Here is a 15,964-nt window from a genome sequence, read left to right as displayed (position 1 = left end):
CAAAGGACCACGCTGGGGAATGGCTGGTTCCGGCAGGTACAATTCTGACTATCTGACAATAGTGCATCCGCTGGCGGTAATCGCGTGGGAATGGGAAAGCCAAAACATAGATAAGAGATCCCGCTCCGAGGTCCCCTCTGATTGTGTGTTCTTCGGACGAGGACCCGGAGTTGCCGCTGAAGGACCTCCGGTTCGGCCCACTGACTCGTGGATCGCCACGTTCAATTGAAGATCTCAACTACCGAGCGAGTAAGTTATCGCAAGCTGTCAAGGATCGCGACAAGAAAATAAGGTGAAGAATATACATAGCATAAGCGTCTCCATGCCAAGCACGTTCTGACCCCGTAGCTACAGCAATAGCACGAGCCTGTGTACGGTAGATTGTTACCGTGATGCTCACTGGTGGCTGGTTGTTGTTGGCGTGCGCGGATGCTGCCTTATCAGTTCGGGCACGCGATAAAGCTCCGACACCGTGACCCCCAACATTCAGGTTGAATGAACTAATTGGATGTAAGGAATCGACAAGTACTGACTACCTTAGGCAGGTAAAGTCGGATTCAGGTGATCTTTCGTATCTTGCCCGTAACAGAAGCTGTGCACCCGATATAACATCATATCATAGGCACGTGTACAGTAGTTGCTGGGTTCTGTGTGGAACAATTCTAGACGGCTATCTCGCGCCAGCTGGCTCGTCTTAATTTGTCCTGTCCTATTCAAAAGCTCATGTCGGGCCACCATCACAGCTCAACTCGTACTCCCTTTGAGACACTTGCATGCGATATTGTTTGACTGGACAAGCGACCAGGTCATCTCACTCAGACCGTCATTCTCCGTATGGCCGACAGGAACGTGAGCGAGGCTGTCGATACTGTGAGAAGGGCTGTGTTTTCTGTCGACGCTTCAAGCGAGCAAGGACCCCGAAACACAGGCTTCCTTGTGACTTGCCAGTTTGACCGGGTCTGTGGTATTTAATTGTCGAACTTCAACCTCAGACATTTGCTTGACGCTGCCCCTGCCCGAAATCCCCAGCCTGAGCCTGTCCACGCCCCGCCCAATGCCCACGAGGACTGCCGTAATTGTTGGGATAAGGACATAGATATTCGTCGTTACCGCTCTTTTGTACAGGAAAAGTACCCAGCCTGTTGCGGAGGATATCTCGACTGTTTTTGTTGTTGAAACAGAGATTCTGCTTCCTTTAACATTCATTCCAAGACGGGATGGATAGCAAACAAGCTTCTCCGCGGCCCCAAGATCATCAACCTTGTCGAATCTGATTTGTCAATATCAGATCCCTGCGTATCTGGTTGTCGTTATTACCAGAGAGACACACGACCACAGCGCAGCAGAAGTTTGCAGAGCTGCAAGGCACGACCCGTTACGTATCCGCGATAGCGTAACACAAAGCAAACAGAGAATCAATTCGGGGTCCTTACAAGTGTCACTTGGCCATCAAGACGTGATTCGCCGTTGCTCCCAAGCTTCTAGGGCTTTGACGAACTCACAAGCGTCACCTTTGATCGGCGGACCAATCCAAGGCATCCTGTTTACGTTACTGAAACTGTCCATACAACACAGTTGCTGGTACAGTTCACTTTTGCTGGGGACAGGCGGTCATTCCCGGACTGATTTTCCTTGCTCTACTCTGTTCTCCTCTGGCTCCGGTTTGCGGTGTGTTGCGGATCTCATATCCGGTACAGGCTGGGCCTGAGAATCGAAGCTTGTTGAACCTAGACAGGGTTTCCGTGTCCTGATCTAAGACAAAGGGTCCTTTTAGGGAGGAAACACTGAGATTAGGGGCTGGGAAAAAGCAAGATTAGGGGACTGATCGACAGACCGACGGGGAATCCTCAATTGAATGGAACTTGAGCAAAGACTGAAGCCTCGTTCCAGAATCAATCAGGGCTGAGCATTCCAACCAAAAAAAGAAGCTACTCACAACCCTTTCTAAGAAAAAAAAAAAAGACAAAGCAGGTGCATTGAGTGCAGAGTGCCAGCGAACGGGGACCCACCACCTACGATACCTACACAGCGGCGCTGCCCTGAAGACTCACTGTAAAACCCCTACAAAACAGGCGCGGACCCACTTCCGCTCCGCCAGACACTTCACCTCCAGTGCGTTGCAGCGCGCAGTGCAGCAAAGTGCCAGCACATACCCTGGCTCCCTGCCCAACCTAGCGCCGACCGAGGCAGGATCAAAGGTACCGGCCTCAAGGCTTCCAATTGTCACACTTGCCCTGTCTGGGCGTCCACGATTCGGACTAGGGTCCAAGGTCCAGGACTAGGGACTAGGGGGTGGCCACAATGATGACTCCACGCTCCTTCCAGCTGGCGCAGCGGCAGCAACAGCATCAGCACCAACGCCCTCTTTCCTCCCCTTGTACTACCGGGACTAGTCATCACAATACTTTATCTATTCCTACTCCCTCTCTATCTCCCGTCCTCACTCCCATTTCCACACGTTTATCTTGCTCCTCATCCTCACCCTCACCTTTACCTTCTCTTCCTTCGTCTCCTCATCACTTTCCATCGTCTGAGCATCAGTCTCTATCGATCCCAGGTACATTCCACTTACATACATCGCCACCGGCATCCACTACCAAGTTGGCGACTCCAGCGATTTCGACGAAGCAGTCGACCACATTTTCACTCTCGCGCTGGTCGCCCAAGTATGACGATAACAAGAAGCGCACTACAACAATCACTATATCTTCAGCTCAGCCGACCTTCGATGCAACAATGGGTAAACGCAAAGATTGGCGGGAGACTTCCAGCTTGTCCCCTTCAAGCCCACCCAAAACCACTGTCAGCTTGACCATGAGACCTACTACACCTACCAGCCCTGTCAAGATCCCTACCACCAACAACCGATATACCGCCCACCCTCAAAAACGTCATTCATCACAGAGGAAACAAAGCAATGACTCTCGATCTTCGGACAACCTCTCACCATCTCTAGCTGCACTTCTGGCCGTCACGGATATTCCCAAGCACAAGCAGCTTCAGCGACGACGACGAAGATCTGAAAAGACCTTGACGGTCCAGGAGGTCATCGAATGCCAACATGCTTCAGAAAAGGAACTTAGCTGGACATTCAGCAGTCCTCTCGACATGCTTCTCTCACCACCTCAGGATATAATGGACGATGACGACAGTGTGAGCGATTGCAACATTGGTTCCAGCATGTCCACAAGGACCTACTCCATTGATTCAATCCCTTCCCTGGATGGCTCGTTCTCAAGCGATGGTCTCTCATCTCTCGGAAGCCCAAGGACTCCTAGCCCATGTTCCCGAAGAACTAAATCGACTCCCATGCGAAAGTCCCTGGAGCCCGTCATCTCGCCGCCTGGTTCGGTAGATGAGCACCCATTAGCCAGAGACGATTTGGATGTTGACGACTTTGACCTCACCACTGTCGATCAACCCGAGGAGGTTCAGCCCAAATCACAGTTTCTGGAACCTTTCAAGCCGTTGAGGTCTGTCTTCAAGTCAAACCTTACTGCGTCTCTCCGGGCTCTCCGCTCGGCTGCTCGATCCTTTTCGGTTCTCAATCTTCCATCTATTCCTCCAGATGATTACCTGACTCGATCAATTCTGACCATTGATCCCAATGTCCCTTATGCAGATGAGCGCCGCCCACCTGTATCTGAGGAAATGCCTTCGGCAGCCATGCGCCGTTATCTCAACCCTACGACGAACGCCAGAATTGAACCGCCCGCAAAAACCGTTTTCGCGGGAACTTTTGCTGCATCCATTCAAATGCGTACTTACAAGATCCAGCGCTCCCGAGCACCTCCGGGCTCTACCCGAAACTCTTATCCATCGACTTCGCTCCAGTCACAACCCTCCCCTGCACCTCAGCAGCCACAGCCGCAAGCCCCCACACTGGTGCCAGGTATGCGACAGCGGGAAATGCGTGAGAACTCCGACTTCATCCGTATTGCTGTGATGGAGATGGCCATGCGCAAATGTGGGAAGCTCGATGACCAGCGACCCGGACGGGCCCGTTTTGCACTTCCTCCTCGACAAACATCGACCAAGCCCTACGAAATGGGTGCGAATGGTGTTCCCGCCCGCTGGGTTCCTATTATGGCATAGACTGCTGTTGCTGTGCCTTGACAAATAATGGACACGCCAATACGGAAGGGTTCAATCCAACAACATTCTGTGGCATGCAACGTCATGTCCCTGGCCCTGGTTTTTTCGCATCGTTGCAATGCCAATTCAGGCAGGACGACCAGAAGAGGACCAACCGACAAGGGGCCCACCTCGTGGGCACATTATGGAGTGCCTGACGTTTACCCATGCCATTGGGTGCTATGATGCAAATTTTTTGCCCCCCCCATCTCAATGGAAGGGTTTTGGAACGTCGTCCGCGAGCCACGGTTCCACAACCCGATGATGGCCCCAGGGCAAAATGAGTTGTCCTGGCTCTGACTCGGAAAGAATGGGGCAAAACTCCTCATCTCCGAAGCGGATTGGCCACCGAACACGAACCCGAAACAAATGGGCTACGGCACTCGTGTTTACTTTTACATGAGGGCATTGGCCAAAACACACCACTATCCAATCACAGTTTCCATTAGACATGGGAACATCTCATCATTCTAGAGAGCGGCTAGCATTTTCAGGAGTTTCCTCATTACACGTTATTTCATTTATTTATTCCCCTTTCTTATCACCGACCGGTGGAGAAAAGCACACCATTACCAGAACGCACACAACGACATGGATTTACTTCTTGTACACGACAAAATTTTCGTCTATTCTTTACACAGATTGGTCTCCTCGGCATTCGACCCCCGCCCACGCGGGATTGGCCAGGGTTGAGAGAAATTTCGGCTCACTTTCGGTGATCTGGAGTTGGTGAGACGACGTTCGGAGAAGACTCCTGGCAGAGAAGGAGTCATTGTATTTGTTGATAGGAGTTGGCTGGCATTCAGTACCGGCAGGAACAGAGCATTGAGATCGGCGAATTTTGGAAGGATTTTTATTTATTGCGCAGGACTGGTAATTTCACCAGTACATACCACACATATTAACAACCGCCCTTTGAGATGGCGAGACGAATAGGCGCACATGATACGGAAGGCATTGAGCGGTCTATTTACTTGGATATCCATTTGTTAACACTTACATATTTTTTATCATAACATTCACATTAATTTTCTTTGGTGTTCACGTCTTGCATGTCGGCTAATCCCAGCTTGTCACTTTGGAACCTTTCTAGACATGGAGTCTTGGAGCTTCTCCCAAAAAGGTAAAGCTACCTCTGGGATGAAAAATGCACGAATGCCCAACCAACCACCTCATAAAAACAACAGCTGGCTGCGCTGTACAACACGTTGGCGTTGTTGTCCCAGTCACCAACTGTCTGGTTCGATCAAGGAACAACGCGTGGTCGACGGTTACTGAATCCTAGGCACATGGAGCGGTTAGTACTTTCGGCTGACATGCTTATTTCACACTCCCGGCTTGAGCAGTCGTTAGGGACCTTCTCTTTGTGCATCTCGCCCGGGCAAAACTGGAGCAGCAATGACAGGAGGTTCTCTTGCGGGACAGAAGAACTTCTAGAAGAAGGTTCCTTCTTGTTGTGGGGGGAAAAGCCGTGAGTCTGCATCGCTTCAGACGCTAGTCAGGGGCCGGGGCTATAAGCGCGGTAATTGTCGATGTTTTGTCTATGGGCAAAAAATCGATAACTCCCCGCTTTCGATAAGGGAAATAATGGTGGGAAAAGGGAAGATTTTCCTCAGGGGTCCTTTTCTGCACTTTGTTGTGCAGTAGTTTCGATGGTCTGTTCCTACACTTCAAGGGGCGTGTGGCGAAGACAATTCTCATCAGTCCTGTCCCAAATGGCCCCATGTTCTAGACCGCTCATTACGAAATGGCATTCAACAATTTTGTGGTCAAATATTGGACGATATTCATTCGACGAAGCGGTGTATTATCAACTGCTAATTTAGTGGTTGTTTGGCGTTTATTGGGAGGCTTACGAGTGGACCGCCAAGCTGTTGAACTGCATTGCATGTAGGGCACGGTACAAAATGCCCTGATACATTTACAAGGCTGAGCATTTTGATGAAACCGCCCAAGCCGAGGCTCAAAATTATATTGATAGCGATGGCACTTTTGCAAATCGTCCACTGGACAGATACTCACTTATCTATACCCCAGGAAAGGAACTACATACAATCCTCTCGGCGGGCATCCTTGGCGTCGGAGCCCAGGGTATGAGCTAGCCACGACAAGAAGGAGGCAAGACTTGCTTCTGGCGGAAGAGCAAAAGTCCCCCGCGATAGACAGTCTCGCATGAAATTCTCCCATCTTGAAACACCCTGGCTTGCACGTTTACGAAGAGCTGTAGCTATAGGCAGGTGAAGAGGCAAAGGTGGGTTTTGTGCAAAAGATCGACAGGGTAAACTCACGATCTGCGTTTGAGTAGATTATATCTGTGGGATCATTATCTGGCCTCTAAGTATTTTGTAAGGAATCCGAATATATTTTCCTAAGCGAGTGCGAACTTGCATATGTGTTGTGTATTTTGTCCGTATTGCAACTGTCTAGTGATGAGCGAGGCAAGGCTCGGAACTTGGCTGTAATACGAGTGATAGATAGTATTAGTCTGACTCACTCAGAGTGATAAGGTAACTAATGATATTCTACTAGTTACCAGCCTTGCTTTGTGCTGATGAGTATCGTCTGGTCACCACATATATTCAAGTTTGCCCTCTTGGTATGAGATGAAGATAGTATCCTATATTTCCTGAGTTGTATTACATCACTTAGTATGGTGAAGAAACAGTCAGCTGAGTATTAGATTTAGTTTAAGTCAACATCCATCTTGCTGGAAATCCAAGCGAAGGTTTGGTCAATGTAAGGGTTACAAGAAACAAGGAATTAGTTGTCTAGGCTTGAATGTGCTCCAGCGTTATACCTTAGATAATATATGATACTACAAAATCAATTAAACTGAAGTACTGCGGCAAATATTATTATATAAAGTGGTTGCCTCAACCTTGATATGAAAACCCTGAGTTTCGAATCAAGTTGGACTTTGTAGACTCATATCCACTGGCCTTAGTCGATTGATTTCAGGCGAGATGAAAACAGCCAAGAAGCTCTGATGATGAGAATAACATTAAAGTCCTAACATAAATGTTTAGATGAAATATAGATCGTGTGTTATGAAATATGTCTGTTGGTAGAGTTGAATGATACTATATATCATATATGACCTTTTGAAAAGATGATTCAACCTGATCCATAGACTCGTTAGTGAACTCCTTAACTCATATTCTATATAAAATTATTTCTTACGAGACGCAAAGCATATTCAGACACTATATGCTGGTTCAGACTATGACATGGTTGATTCTCACCTGAACAGCGAAGCCTCTAGGAATCCAACGACTCGACCAGTTGAAGACAGCAGTTTGTATCAGAGTCTCAGTCAAAATTGACAAGAACACTCAGAAAGACCTGTTACAGAAAGGAATGTGTTTAGAATAGACATCTACTTATGACTATATGAAACATAAGAGTGCTATGAACGTGAAACTCATCCAAAAGACATAGTATTTCTTAGCATGCTATGTCTTGGCACAGTACTCTGTAGTTGCAAAGATTTAGACACATACAGTTGCCTCGGTTAAGAAAACTCTATGTCGTACTAGACATATTCTGAAATGTACCTAGGGGCAGGGGTTCCTGGCTACCGGACATGCCACGGTTTAGATGTCACGAGACCGTCTCATGACAACATCACCCATCTCACCATAGACAGGTTCTATTTTTATCGTTAGTGCCATCTGACTTATATGTACACGCGAAATATACAGGAAAAACACCCTAAAGCGAAACGGACATTGCGATCAGCGCGCTCGTATCATGAGTGACAGCCACTTTTGTCCGACCACGCTCACCGCAATAAGCCATAAGCCATACCGACCTTCGAGCCGAGCAGCGCGTGATGTTTTTGATCAGCTGGCAAACGGTTGACTGGGCGATGGCTGTTCACTACCCTTCCCTGTACTGTATAGTTCGTGTTGACCTGGGTATCACAGAAAAGGAATCGCAATTGATCAGCTACCTTGGCATTGGAAGGTCTAATCTCAAGCGCATTGTATGTATTATTAGTATTAGATCGGGGTTCCAATCGCTATCGTTGATCTCATTATTATGAATAAGCTAGCCAGCCATGCCAATTCGTTAATCGCTCCGTTCTCGTCATGGAGAGATACGCACTATCCTCGAGCCTATCCTGCAGCTCCTTGAACTTTGGCGTGGGTGCTTTCCTCTCGAACAAAATATCGAGCTCCAAAAATGTAAGATTCCTTGTCTCAGGAAGTCTGAAGTAACACCATATTAAGCAGAAAAAACTTGTTCCAGCATATAAAAAGCATGACGCGCCGCCAATATCCCAAGCGGATGGGTTCAGCATCTTGGGCATGATGACATTGTTAAATATTAGGCAAAGGTTGTATGTCACTCTTGCGAGAGCAACTGTTTTGACTCGTAATCGAGTAGAAGGGATCTCGGCGACTACAATGTAGCAGACGGGGCCGATGGTCATGTCGTATATAAATGTCATGGCGATAATTAATCCGGCCAAGGTCCAGTTCGCACCAGTTCGGTCGCTCAGTACCGCCCAAACGATGCCGCCAGCGGTCAAAAGGCAAATCGGCGCGATAAGCCCGTAGAGGTAGAGTTTTCGTCGTCCCACAAAGGGTAATAGGATCCAGGAGATGATACCGCCTGCGATACCGACTCCATAACATGCTGTTGAGAGGTTGAAGGAGATGGAGGCATTGAAACCGGCCTGTTCGAAGAAGTATGGCGCGTAAGATGTAAGCGACCAACCACTGAGAGCCTGAGAGCACCATGCGAGACATGCAATCTCAGTCCTGCGTCGATTGACTCCTTTGAAGAGATCCTTATAACTGGCTCCTCCATAGTTGGAGTGCTTCTCCATCTTGTTGGTGTGTTTCATTAGTGAGATGGTGTCTTCGATGTCGGTATGGTTCTTATTGCAAAGCCGTGTGAGAGCCCTCTTTGCATCTTCTGTTCGTTCATGGCGAATAAGCCACCCTATTGATGTGTCAGATGAGTTACGCAGAGATGACTGGGATGCCCTTACATGGGCTGTCGGGTGCGAACCACACGCCGAACAACAATGGTATCGCCCACGCCCATTGAAGTGCAAAGGGAAGGCGATAAGACCATTGCGAAGTTTCGTAAACAAGCGAACGAAGAATCCCTGTGCCGATCACCTGTCCTACAAGCCAGCACATATTGATGCTGCTTAGAACAAAAGGACGCAGGGCATTTGGAACGACTTCAGCTGCATATGTGGCAGCTAGAATTTCAATGACACCCCATGATAGCCCTGGACGTGATGATTAGTCTTTGCTGGACAGAATTAGATATGTATGAACATACCGGATAGAGCTTGTGATGTCAACAAGACGCCGATGCTATCAGCAAAGAATGCGGGGAATACGGCGATACACATCCAGAACAGACTAACAAGCATCATCTTTCGATATCCGATAAGATCGGTGATGTAGCCGTGTGCCAAGAGACCTATAATCTCGCAGACAATGGCAGCGTTCTGTAAGCCCATCTGCCATGAGGGTGAGATCTCGTACGTTTGGTCGTCTAAACCTCCAGTCGGCTTGCCATATTTTCGCCTGAATGCGGGAAAAGCAAAGAGACCAGTTACCAGAGACTTGTCATACGCTCTACTTTTATTTAGCTTATTATCTTAAAAGATTACAGAGAGATCATGACTTACTCCATTACAACAGTTAGGAAGAGCAATAGCGACCAGCCCACGGCCTTTGGATACTGGCGGCAGCAGGTAAAGAAAGTAGCTTCCTTTTCTTCGGCAAACCCACGATAGACTCGCCTCGTAGTTGAGTCAGAGGTTTGAGTCTGGGGCAGCCATAGGGTGTGGGAGAGACCATTGGGGAAGGATTCGAGGTCAGGCGAACTGTTTTCTGTTCCTGTCTCGGTTGCGAACTCAGGTAACTCTGGCAGAGGTATGGGGCGAGCATCTATGGGGATAGCTTCGTTTGAAGGGCCCATCTTTGTACGGATAGGTGGTGTTGAATTCCACCAGCGCAGTCTCATTTCGATTACGCGGATTTTGTTTTTTATTGTCGTATGTGAGTAGGACCATGTTGAGATGAGAGTCCCGGATATAGGGTTGAAGTTGGGTCCAGGACAAGGTAGTCAAGTCTAACAGGCTTGCTTATTGATTCCCCGGATTGAAGATCATGTTCATGTATACAGTTGAATCATTGATTAAGCAGATAACGAAGGAAGGGAGGAGAAAAGGAAAGTGTTTATGTTTCAGTGTCTTCCGGGGAGAAGGAAAGAAGAATACGCTAAGCTTGGGCGTTCCTGCTCTGCTTTGGCTGTGGGGCGTCATGTCTTGCAGGAGCGATTGGTCAATGGAGATGCGACCAACACGTCACTTCTGCGAAAACTGGTTGGCCACCTTAGCTCTTTCCTCCCGAGCCGTGGGTCAAGTTTTATTTTCGTCGTGTAATAGTTTCTATGGATTACGGGGGGATGAAAGATTTGCCCATGGGGGACTGTCCGAATCGATGATTCTGTGGATTGCAGAGACTTTCAACGGCCAACCTCTATATAGCCAACGGATATACAGGAACCCACGGATATATCTTGGTTATACCAAGGAACCCGCCAATAAGAGACATAACCGTTAGTTTCCATCTCTCTCTGAAATGTTCACTCAACTTCTTTTATAATTGTAACACTCTCCCTCACAACACGAGTGTCATCTCATGATCCCGTTCACCAGATCAAAGTAATAAGCTCAAGAGCGGAACTGTAAAGGATTTCAACCCACCAATTTTGGGTAAAAAATCTGGAGTCGGTCCGATCCCCTTACCTCAACCTCGGCTCCGGTGACATGGCTTCGCCTTGTCTCGCCTTTTGGTTGGGGCTCCCATGCCAGACATGCCACGCTATTTGGCAGCGGCAACGTTACCTGTAAAAACAATAGTGCGATTTGAAGGAGCTCTGAGCTCCAGCTTCAGGCCCTTACATAATACATCTCTGGGGAAGGGAAACGCACAGGTAAAAGGTTTGATTGCCTCATTACTTGCTGTTCCGTTCCGCATTATCCTTGACAGCTGAAGATCGATCTTCGAGAAAGATCAATTGGTCAATGTAGCTGATCACGAGCTTAAATTGCAAATATCGGAAGGCTTCTTGACCCAAAATTGAAGGTTCTTTGAGGGGGTTGTCAAGTTTGACTTTGCGGTTTAAGCTTATCAGTCCATAGTTCATGCTTGCATGCAACTGCTGCAGTTACTCACTGATGACTAGGTAGGTACCTATGGTTTCTATACCAAAGCCCTGGAGATCTTCAACCCCCACTATTGTTCACTGACAGCGCTGTTAAGTTCAGTGTATGTACGGTAGCTTGCAGTAGTACTTCCATGGCTGACTGACTGAACCATGCTTACTACATATTGCAGCTTGCAGCGCACAGTCCCGAATATAGCTGACGATAGTTTTATTATCTTACAATGGCATTGTCTTTGTCTAATTGCCAAACCCAAACATTATGAGTACACCGACGAGAAGGAAGCCTTACTTTTAAGGCTTTCTTAGCCAAGGCCCAGCTCCAGTAAGCTGCAGGTGGGGTCACGTGCCAAGACGTTGAATTCTCAGCAACGGAACGGCTACCTAATGGACAGACAGACTCAACACTAACTGGAAGCGAAACTTAAGCCCTGGATTGGAGTTGATTGCGATTCTCCCTGCATTAGCTGGCCGCCTCTAATACTAATACCAATGCTCGCCTTACTCAAGCACCCGAGCATCATCCCATGCTAAGGTCAATCAATAGGCTCGCAAAATCGCGGGTCTCAATTAGAAGGGATGACCTTACATGGACCTACAAGGCAAAATGCTATTCAACTGAGACATCGCCGGAAACACCCCCTTCGCTTTCGCCTTCACCTTCACCTTCACCAGATCAGGAGGCAATTGAGGAGGCTATTGAGGAAGCACGGATGTTGAAGGCAGTTGTGGAAGAACGAATGAGATCGGTAGCCGAGAAAGCACGGATTAAGTCAGCTGTTGAAAGAGCAAGACTACAAAGGAAAGCAATTGAAGCAAACGCCATCACCAAAGTGACAGCATCCAAGACGACTGTCGTCAAAGGACTCGCCATTAAGAAAGCTGCTGTCAAAGGCATTGCCACCAGAACCATCCCTACCAGAAGCGTTTCTATCAAATCGACCACACTGAAAGATGCTGCTATAAGGAATGCCGCTGCAAAGGCTGCCATTGCGAAGGATATCACTGCAAAAAATGCCACCGTACAAGATATTAATACGACAAACAATACTACGAAAAATACTGTGGTAAAGAATCCCACAACAAAGGTCACTATTGCGGAGGATGTCACGGTCAAGGTTGCCATTGAGAAAAATACCGCTATCCAGAAGGACACCAAGAAGGCTTCAATTCCAAAAGACAAGTCTGCAAAGAAGGCCATTGTGAAAGATGCCGTTATGAAGACTGTCACTGCGAAGACTCCCCCCACGAAAGACGTTACTGCGAAAGATACCACTACCGCTGCAACAAAAGCCGGATCTTCCACACCCATCAGGAGTTACAGAACTGTTGGAGCGGCCAACAAACGTACTCCCAACAGGATCAGGCAACAAGCGCATACGAAGTCAAAAATGTCGCGGAAAAGGTCACAGAAGGGAAACCCGTCATCAAGCGGGCCTCCATCAGAGCCGCCATTGCTGTCGGAACTGCCAGAGCTGACATTCCAGCCAGACCCATCACTGGCTGAGGGAGCGCCTAGAGAAGAAGAGTTGACAACAGAACCATTACCAAAGCAACAGCCATTGGCAGAAGACGACTACTGGCGACTTAGGAGAGAAAATTTCTCTGAAAAATTTCTCAAAAACCTGGTTCGGTTGAAAAGCATGTCGAAGGACGAGAGAAACGAAAACATCAGAAAGACCTACGGCTGGTCATTGGAAGTCCCATACTCGAGGGAGCTATACTATAGCCCTAAGAATCGCAGAAGGAATCTCATATTGCGGAAGCGCTTCGCTGCACTCCAACAACTTCGTTTGATCATGGGTTACGGTGCCAACACAGATTTCAGAGACGAGTGGCTGAACGACCTGCCGTACCGATTGAAGAAGACTAGCATGAGGGATGTTAGGTTCATCTGCATTGATACTGACATGGTACGAAGACTGCCCTATACGCTTCGAGACGAGACCAAGAGACGTGTCACGTCTTTTCATCTTGGCGTAGCAATTCTCGATACCAGAGACATTCGGGATGTCATTACACGGTCAATCAATTTACCAAACCCGGCGGATCTTATCAAGACATATGAGTTCGCGGTTCAAACCGAAGTTCCCCAAACAGACAATTTTATCTTCGGTGAGACACAGGCGATATCTCTAAGTGGTCTCAAGAAGAAATTCCTTGAGTGGCAGCACGGTCGAACTGTAATTGGCGTCGCATACTCGGCTCGTAACGACTATATCATCTTGAGAGACTTTGGAGTCTTCCTCAACCATATTTACTGGCTCGACCTGTGCCAGGCAACATATCTCATCACTCAACAGTCCAAGGCAATCAACCTCCGCGAAGTGCTAGAATTGTTAGGCATCCGCTATTCCAAGTTACATTCGGCTGGTAATGATGCTCACTTTACAATGCGAGCTTTGATGGGGTTGGCAGTTCTCGATTTGATGAACGAGTTACAGTATGGCGCACATATCCAGCCCTGGTGCGGCCTGGCCGCGAGAGTCGCCAAGGCTCCGCTGCCATTAACAGAACGAGAGGAACTAAAAAGAAAGGAAAGACAGCTAGCGGAAAGGAAAGCAGCTACGATAAATTGGCATAGAAAACGCAGGCTGAGCAAGGTCCCGTTGCCGTACCCTGGTCAACATTGAAGATTGGATCAGTTGCCAAGCCCTTCATTCAGAGGCGGTAACCCATACCAAAGTAAGCCATGCCTCTGGCTTAGCAAAAGACTTGATTGCTGAGAGCATAGGAGAAGAAAAAAACTTTACCAAATTCTTCCAAGCCAAGACCAGTCCTTTGCCCCATACAATTACCTCCCGCCGCTTTACTCAATAAACGCGGTTTGTTTGCAGGCCCCTGACCACGATGAGAGTCGCTGACGAGGCCTGCAGAGTGATAAGAAGATAGGAAGACTCAGGAAACGTGCAACAAGTGATCAAAATGAGGAGCCATGACGCTACCAGAATTCGTCACCAGGGTCGCTAATGAAGGGCGATAAAGCCTCATGCATAGCAAGATTGAGATACACAGTTCTTCTGGAGACATGATCTGATGAAGTAACGTCGTCCAAGGCATGATTCCGAGATACGGCAACCTCAGTCCTGTGAGCATATGCCTGCAGATGCAGATAATCAAACATATCCTTACAATTACCGATCGTGAATCACATGTTCATCGCTTACTATCCGATGCCAAGCGCGCAGAAAGTTGAAAGAATCAGTGCGCTGTAAACCCCATTGTCGGGATTGAGCGTCAGGTTCTCGCCCTTGTTCGATATATTCTGGGGTATGGCACCACCAGGCTGGTCCCAGCAGGTTTTTTGCCACCCAAAACAACGGACAGGTCCTCTCTCTCTCTAGGCTACTGCAGTCAGTCCCTGAGAAATGAAATGATAGATGCCTGTGTTGGTTGTCGGTGGGCCCCGCCATGGGAATGGTCAGATTGTCAGCGCTCAAAGAGGTAGCATGAGGCCAGAACGAACGCTGTTGACGACCTCATTCCGGTAGGAGCCGGAATTCATATACACAAACACAAAGAGGATTGATCTATGGTCTACATTTGGATCTCTTATACCAATATTATACTATGTATCTGTGGATTTGATATAGGCGGTTACCATTGACGTTGACCGTCACTGGCTGCTCCACATCAACAAACATGTCCCGAGAAACGAATTATCCCAGCAAAAAAAGACAATAATACGTTCAAATAATACATTAACATATGACTATGTAGTACTGTTACATACCACTTCAATTATGTTCCACGAGTTCCCTAAGTTTCCCAATATGGGTTGCCCTGATTCCCCGGAATCGCCCGAATAGGTCAGACAGCCCAGGGGCCAGCACTCACAATCACACCACCATCGACCGACTCTCAAGTGGCAGTTCAGAATCCTACGGCTCATGATCAACGATGCAAAATTGAAAAAGACCAACAGATACAGGAATTGGATGAATATAAGAGACTAGGAGGAACTCGTCAAAATGGAGTAATTTTTTCTCATCATCATCAATACAGTCAGTTAGTTCTTCATTGCATCCTCATCTCACCATCAACTCTCATCTCAATCACTATTTAAAAGTGTTATCTCACTCACACCACATCACTCACAATGGCCGCCATCGCTAGACCCGCCCTCGTTAAGCCCGCTGCCTACCCCAAGTAAGCTCCATACAACTCCCCAATATAATTTGAATCTCAGTCTGACCACTTTCTTAAACAGGGCCCTCCCCGTTGTTGTAGCTGTCGGCAGCTTCGCCATCATTGCCAGCTACGTGAGCTCCCAGCTTGCCACCACATCAGCCAAGTTCGACCGCTCTTTTGCAAAGTACAACACCATGGAGAGCGAGGCCGCCCGAGCAAGAACCTTTGACGGTGCCATCGAGAACCCCAGAACAAGTCTCTTCAACATCCTCGGCAGCCGACAGTAGACGGGCAATCACCTCGCGAGAGAGGGCATGAACCACAGAAAGACCTCTAAAGATTCGCCTCGCATAAACATACATATACATACACCTTCTTCACGTTAAGCGTTCTTTATTACGTTGGACATTCTCGCCTTTCTATGACGGCGCAGATAGGGACACAGCATTTTGGGGTAGACAGGAAATATTAGGGGGATTCGATACCATGGAAATCACAT

General features: G+C 47.9%; 4 protein-coding genes across 4 annotated transcripts, besides 1 other annotated feature; 3 read left to right on the top strand and 1 right to left on the bottom strand.

Moving 5' to 3' along the window:
• Window positions 1-2,301: 2,301 nt before the first annotated feature.
• Window positions 2,302-4,095, top strand: FPSE_08699 (uncharacterized protein; the record flags this gene model as incomplete). The annotated part of the gene is made up of 1 exon (XM_009261817.1): window positions 2,302-4,095. The coding sequence occupies one exon, from the start codon at window positions 2,302-2,304 to the stop codon at window positions 4,093-4,095; it is 1,794 nt and encodes a 597-aa protein (XP_009260092.1).
• Window positions 2,415-2,528: a repeat region.
• A 4,078-nt stretch (window positions 4,096-8,173) lies between the features above and the next one.
• FPSE_08698 (uncharacterized protein) lies at window positions 8,174-10,128 on the bottom strand (the record flags this gene model as incomplete). Its single annotated transcript, XM_009261816.1, has 4 exons — window positions 8,174-9,084; window positions 9,134-9,382; window positions 9,436-9,737; window positions 9,791-10,128. The coding sequence occupies 4 exons, from the start codon at window positions 10,126-10,128 to the stop codon at window positions 8,174-8,176; spliced, it is 1,800 nt and encodes a 599-aa protein (XP_009260091.1).
• A 1,733-nt stretch (window positions 10,129-11,861) lies between these two features.
• On the top strand, window positions 11,862-13,967 carry FPSE_08697 (uncharacterized protein; the record flags this gene model as incomplete). Its single annotated transcript, XM_009261815.1, has 1 exon — window positions 11,862-13,967. The coding sequence occupies one exon, from the start codon at window positions 11,862-11,864 to the stop codon at window positions 13,965-13,967; it is 2,106 nt and encodes a 701-aa protein (XP_009260090.1).
• A 1,466-nt stretch (window positions 13,968-15,433) lies between these two features.
• FPSE_08696 (uncharacterized protein) lies at window positions 15,434-15,752 on the top strand (the record flags this gene model as incomplete). The annotated part of the gene is made up of 2 exons (XM_009261814.1): window positions 15,434-15,483; window positions 15,545-15,752. 2 exons carry the CDS (start codon window positions 15,434-15,436, stop codon window positions 15,750-15,752), a joined length of 258 nt encoding a protein of 85 aa, XP_009260089.1.
• Between the last annotated feature and the right edge of the window lie 212 nt (window positions 15,753-15,964).

This window comes from Fusarium pseudograminearum, chromosome 1 (assembly GCF_000303195.2).
Source record: "Fusarium pseudograminearum CS3096 chromosome 1, whole genome shotgun sequence".
In the NCBI taxonomy this organism is placed as follows: Eukaryota; Fungi; Ascomycota; class Sordariomycetes; order Hypocreales; family Nectriaceae; genus Fusarium; species Fusarium pseudograminearum.
Note: the sequence above shows the minus strand (reverse complement) of the source record. Positions and strands in the feature narration are given on the sequence as shown.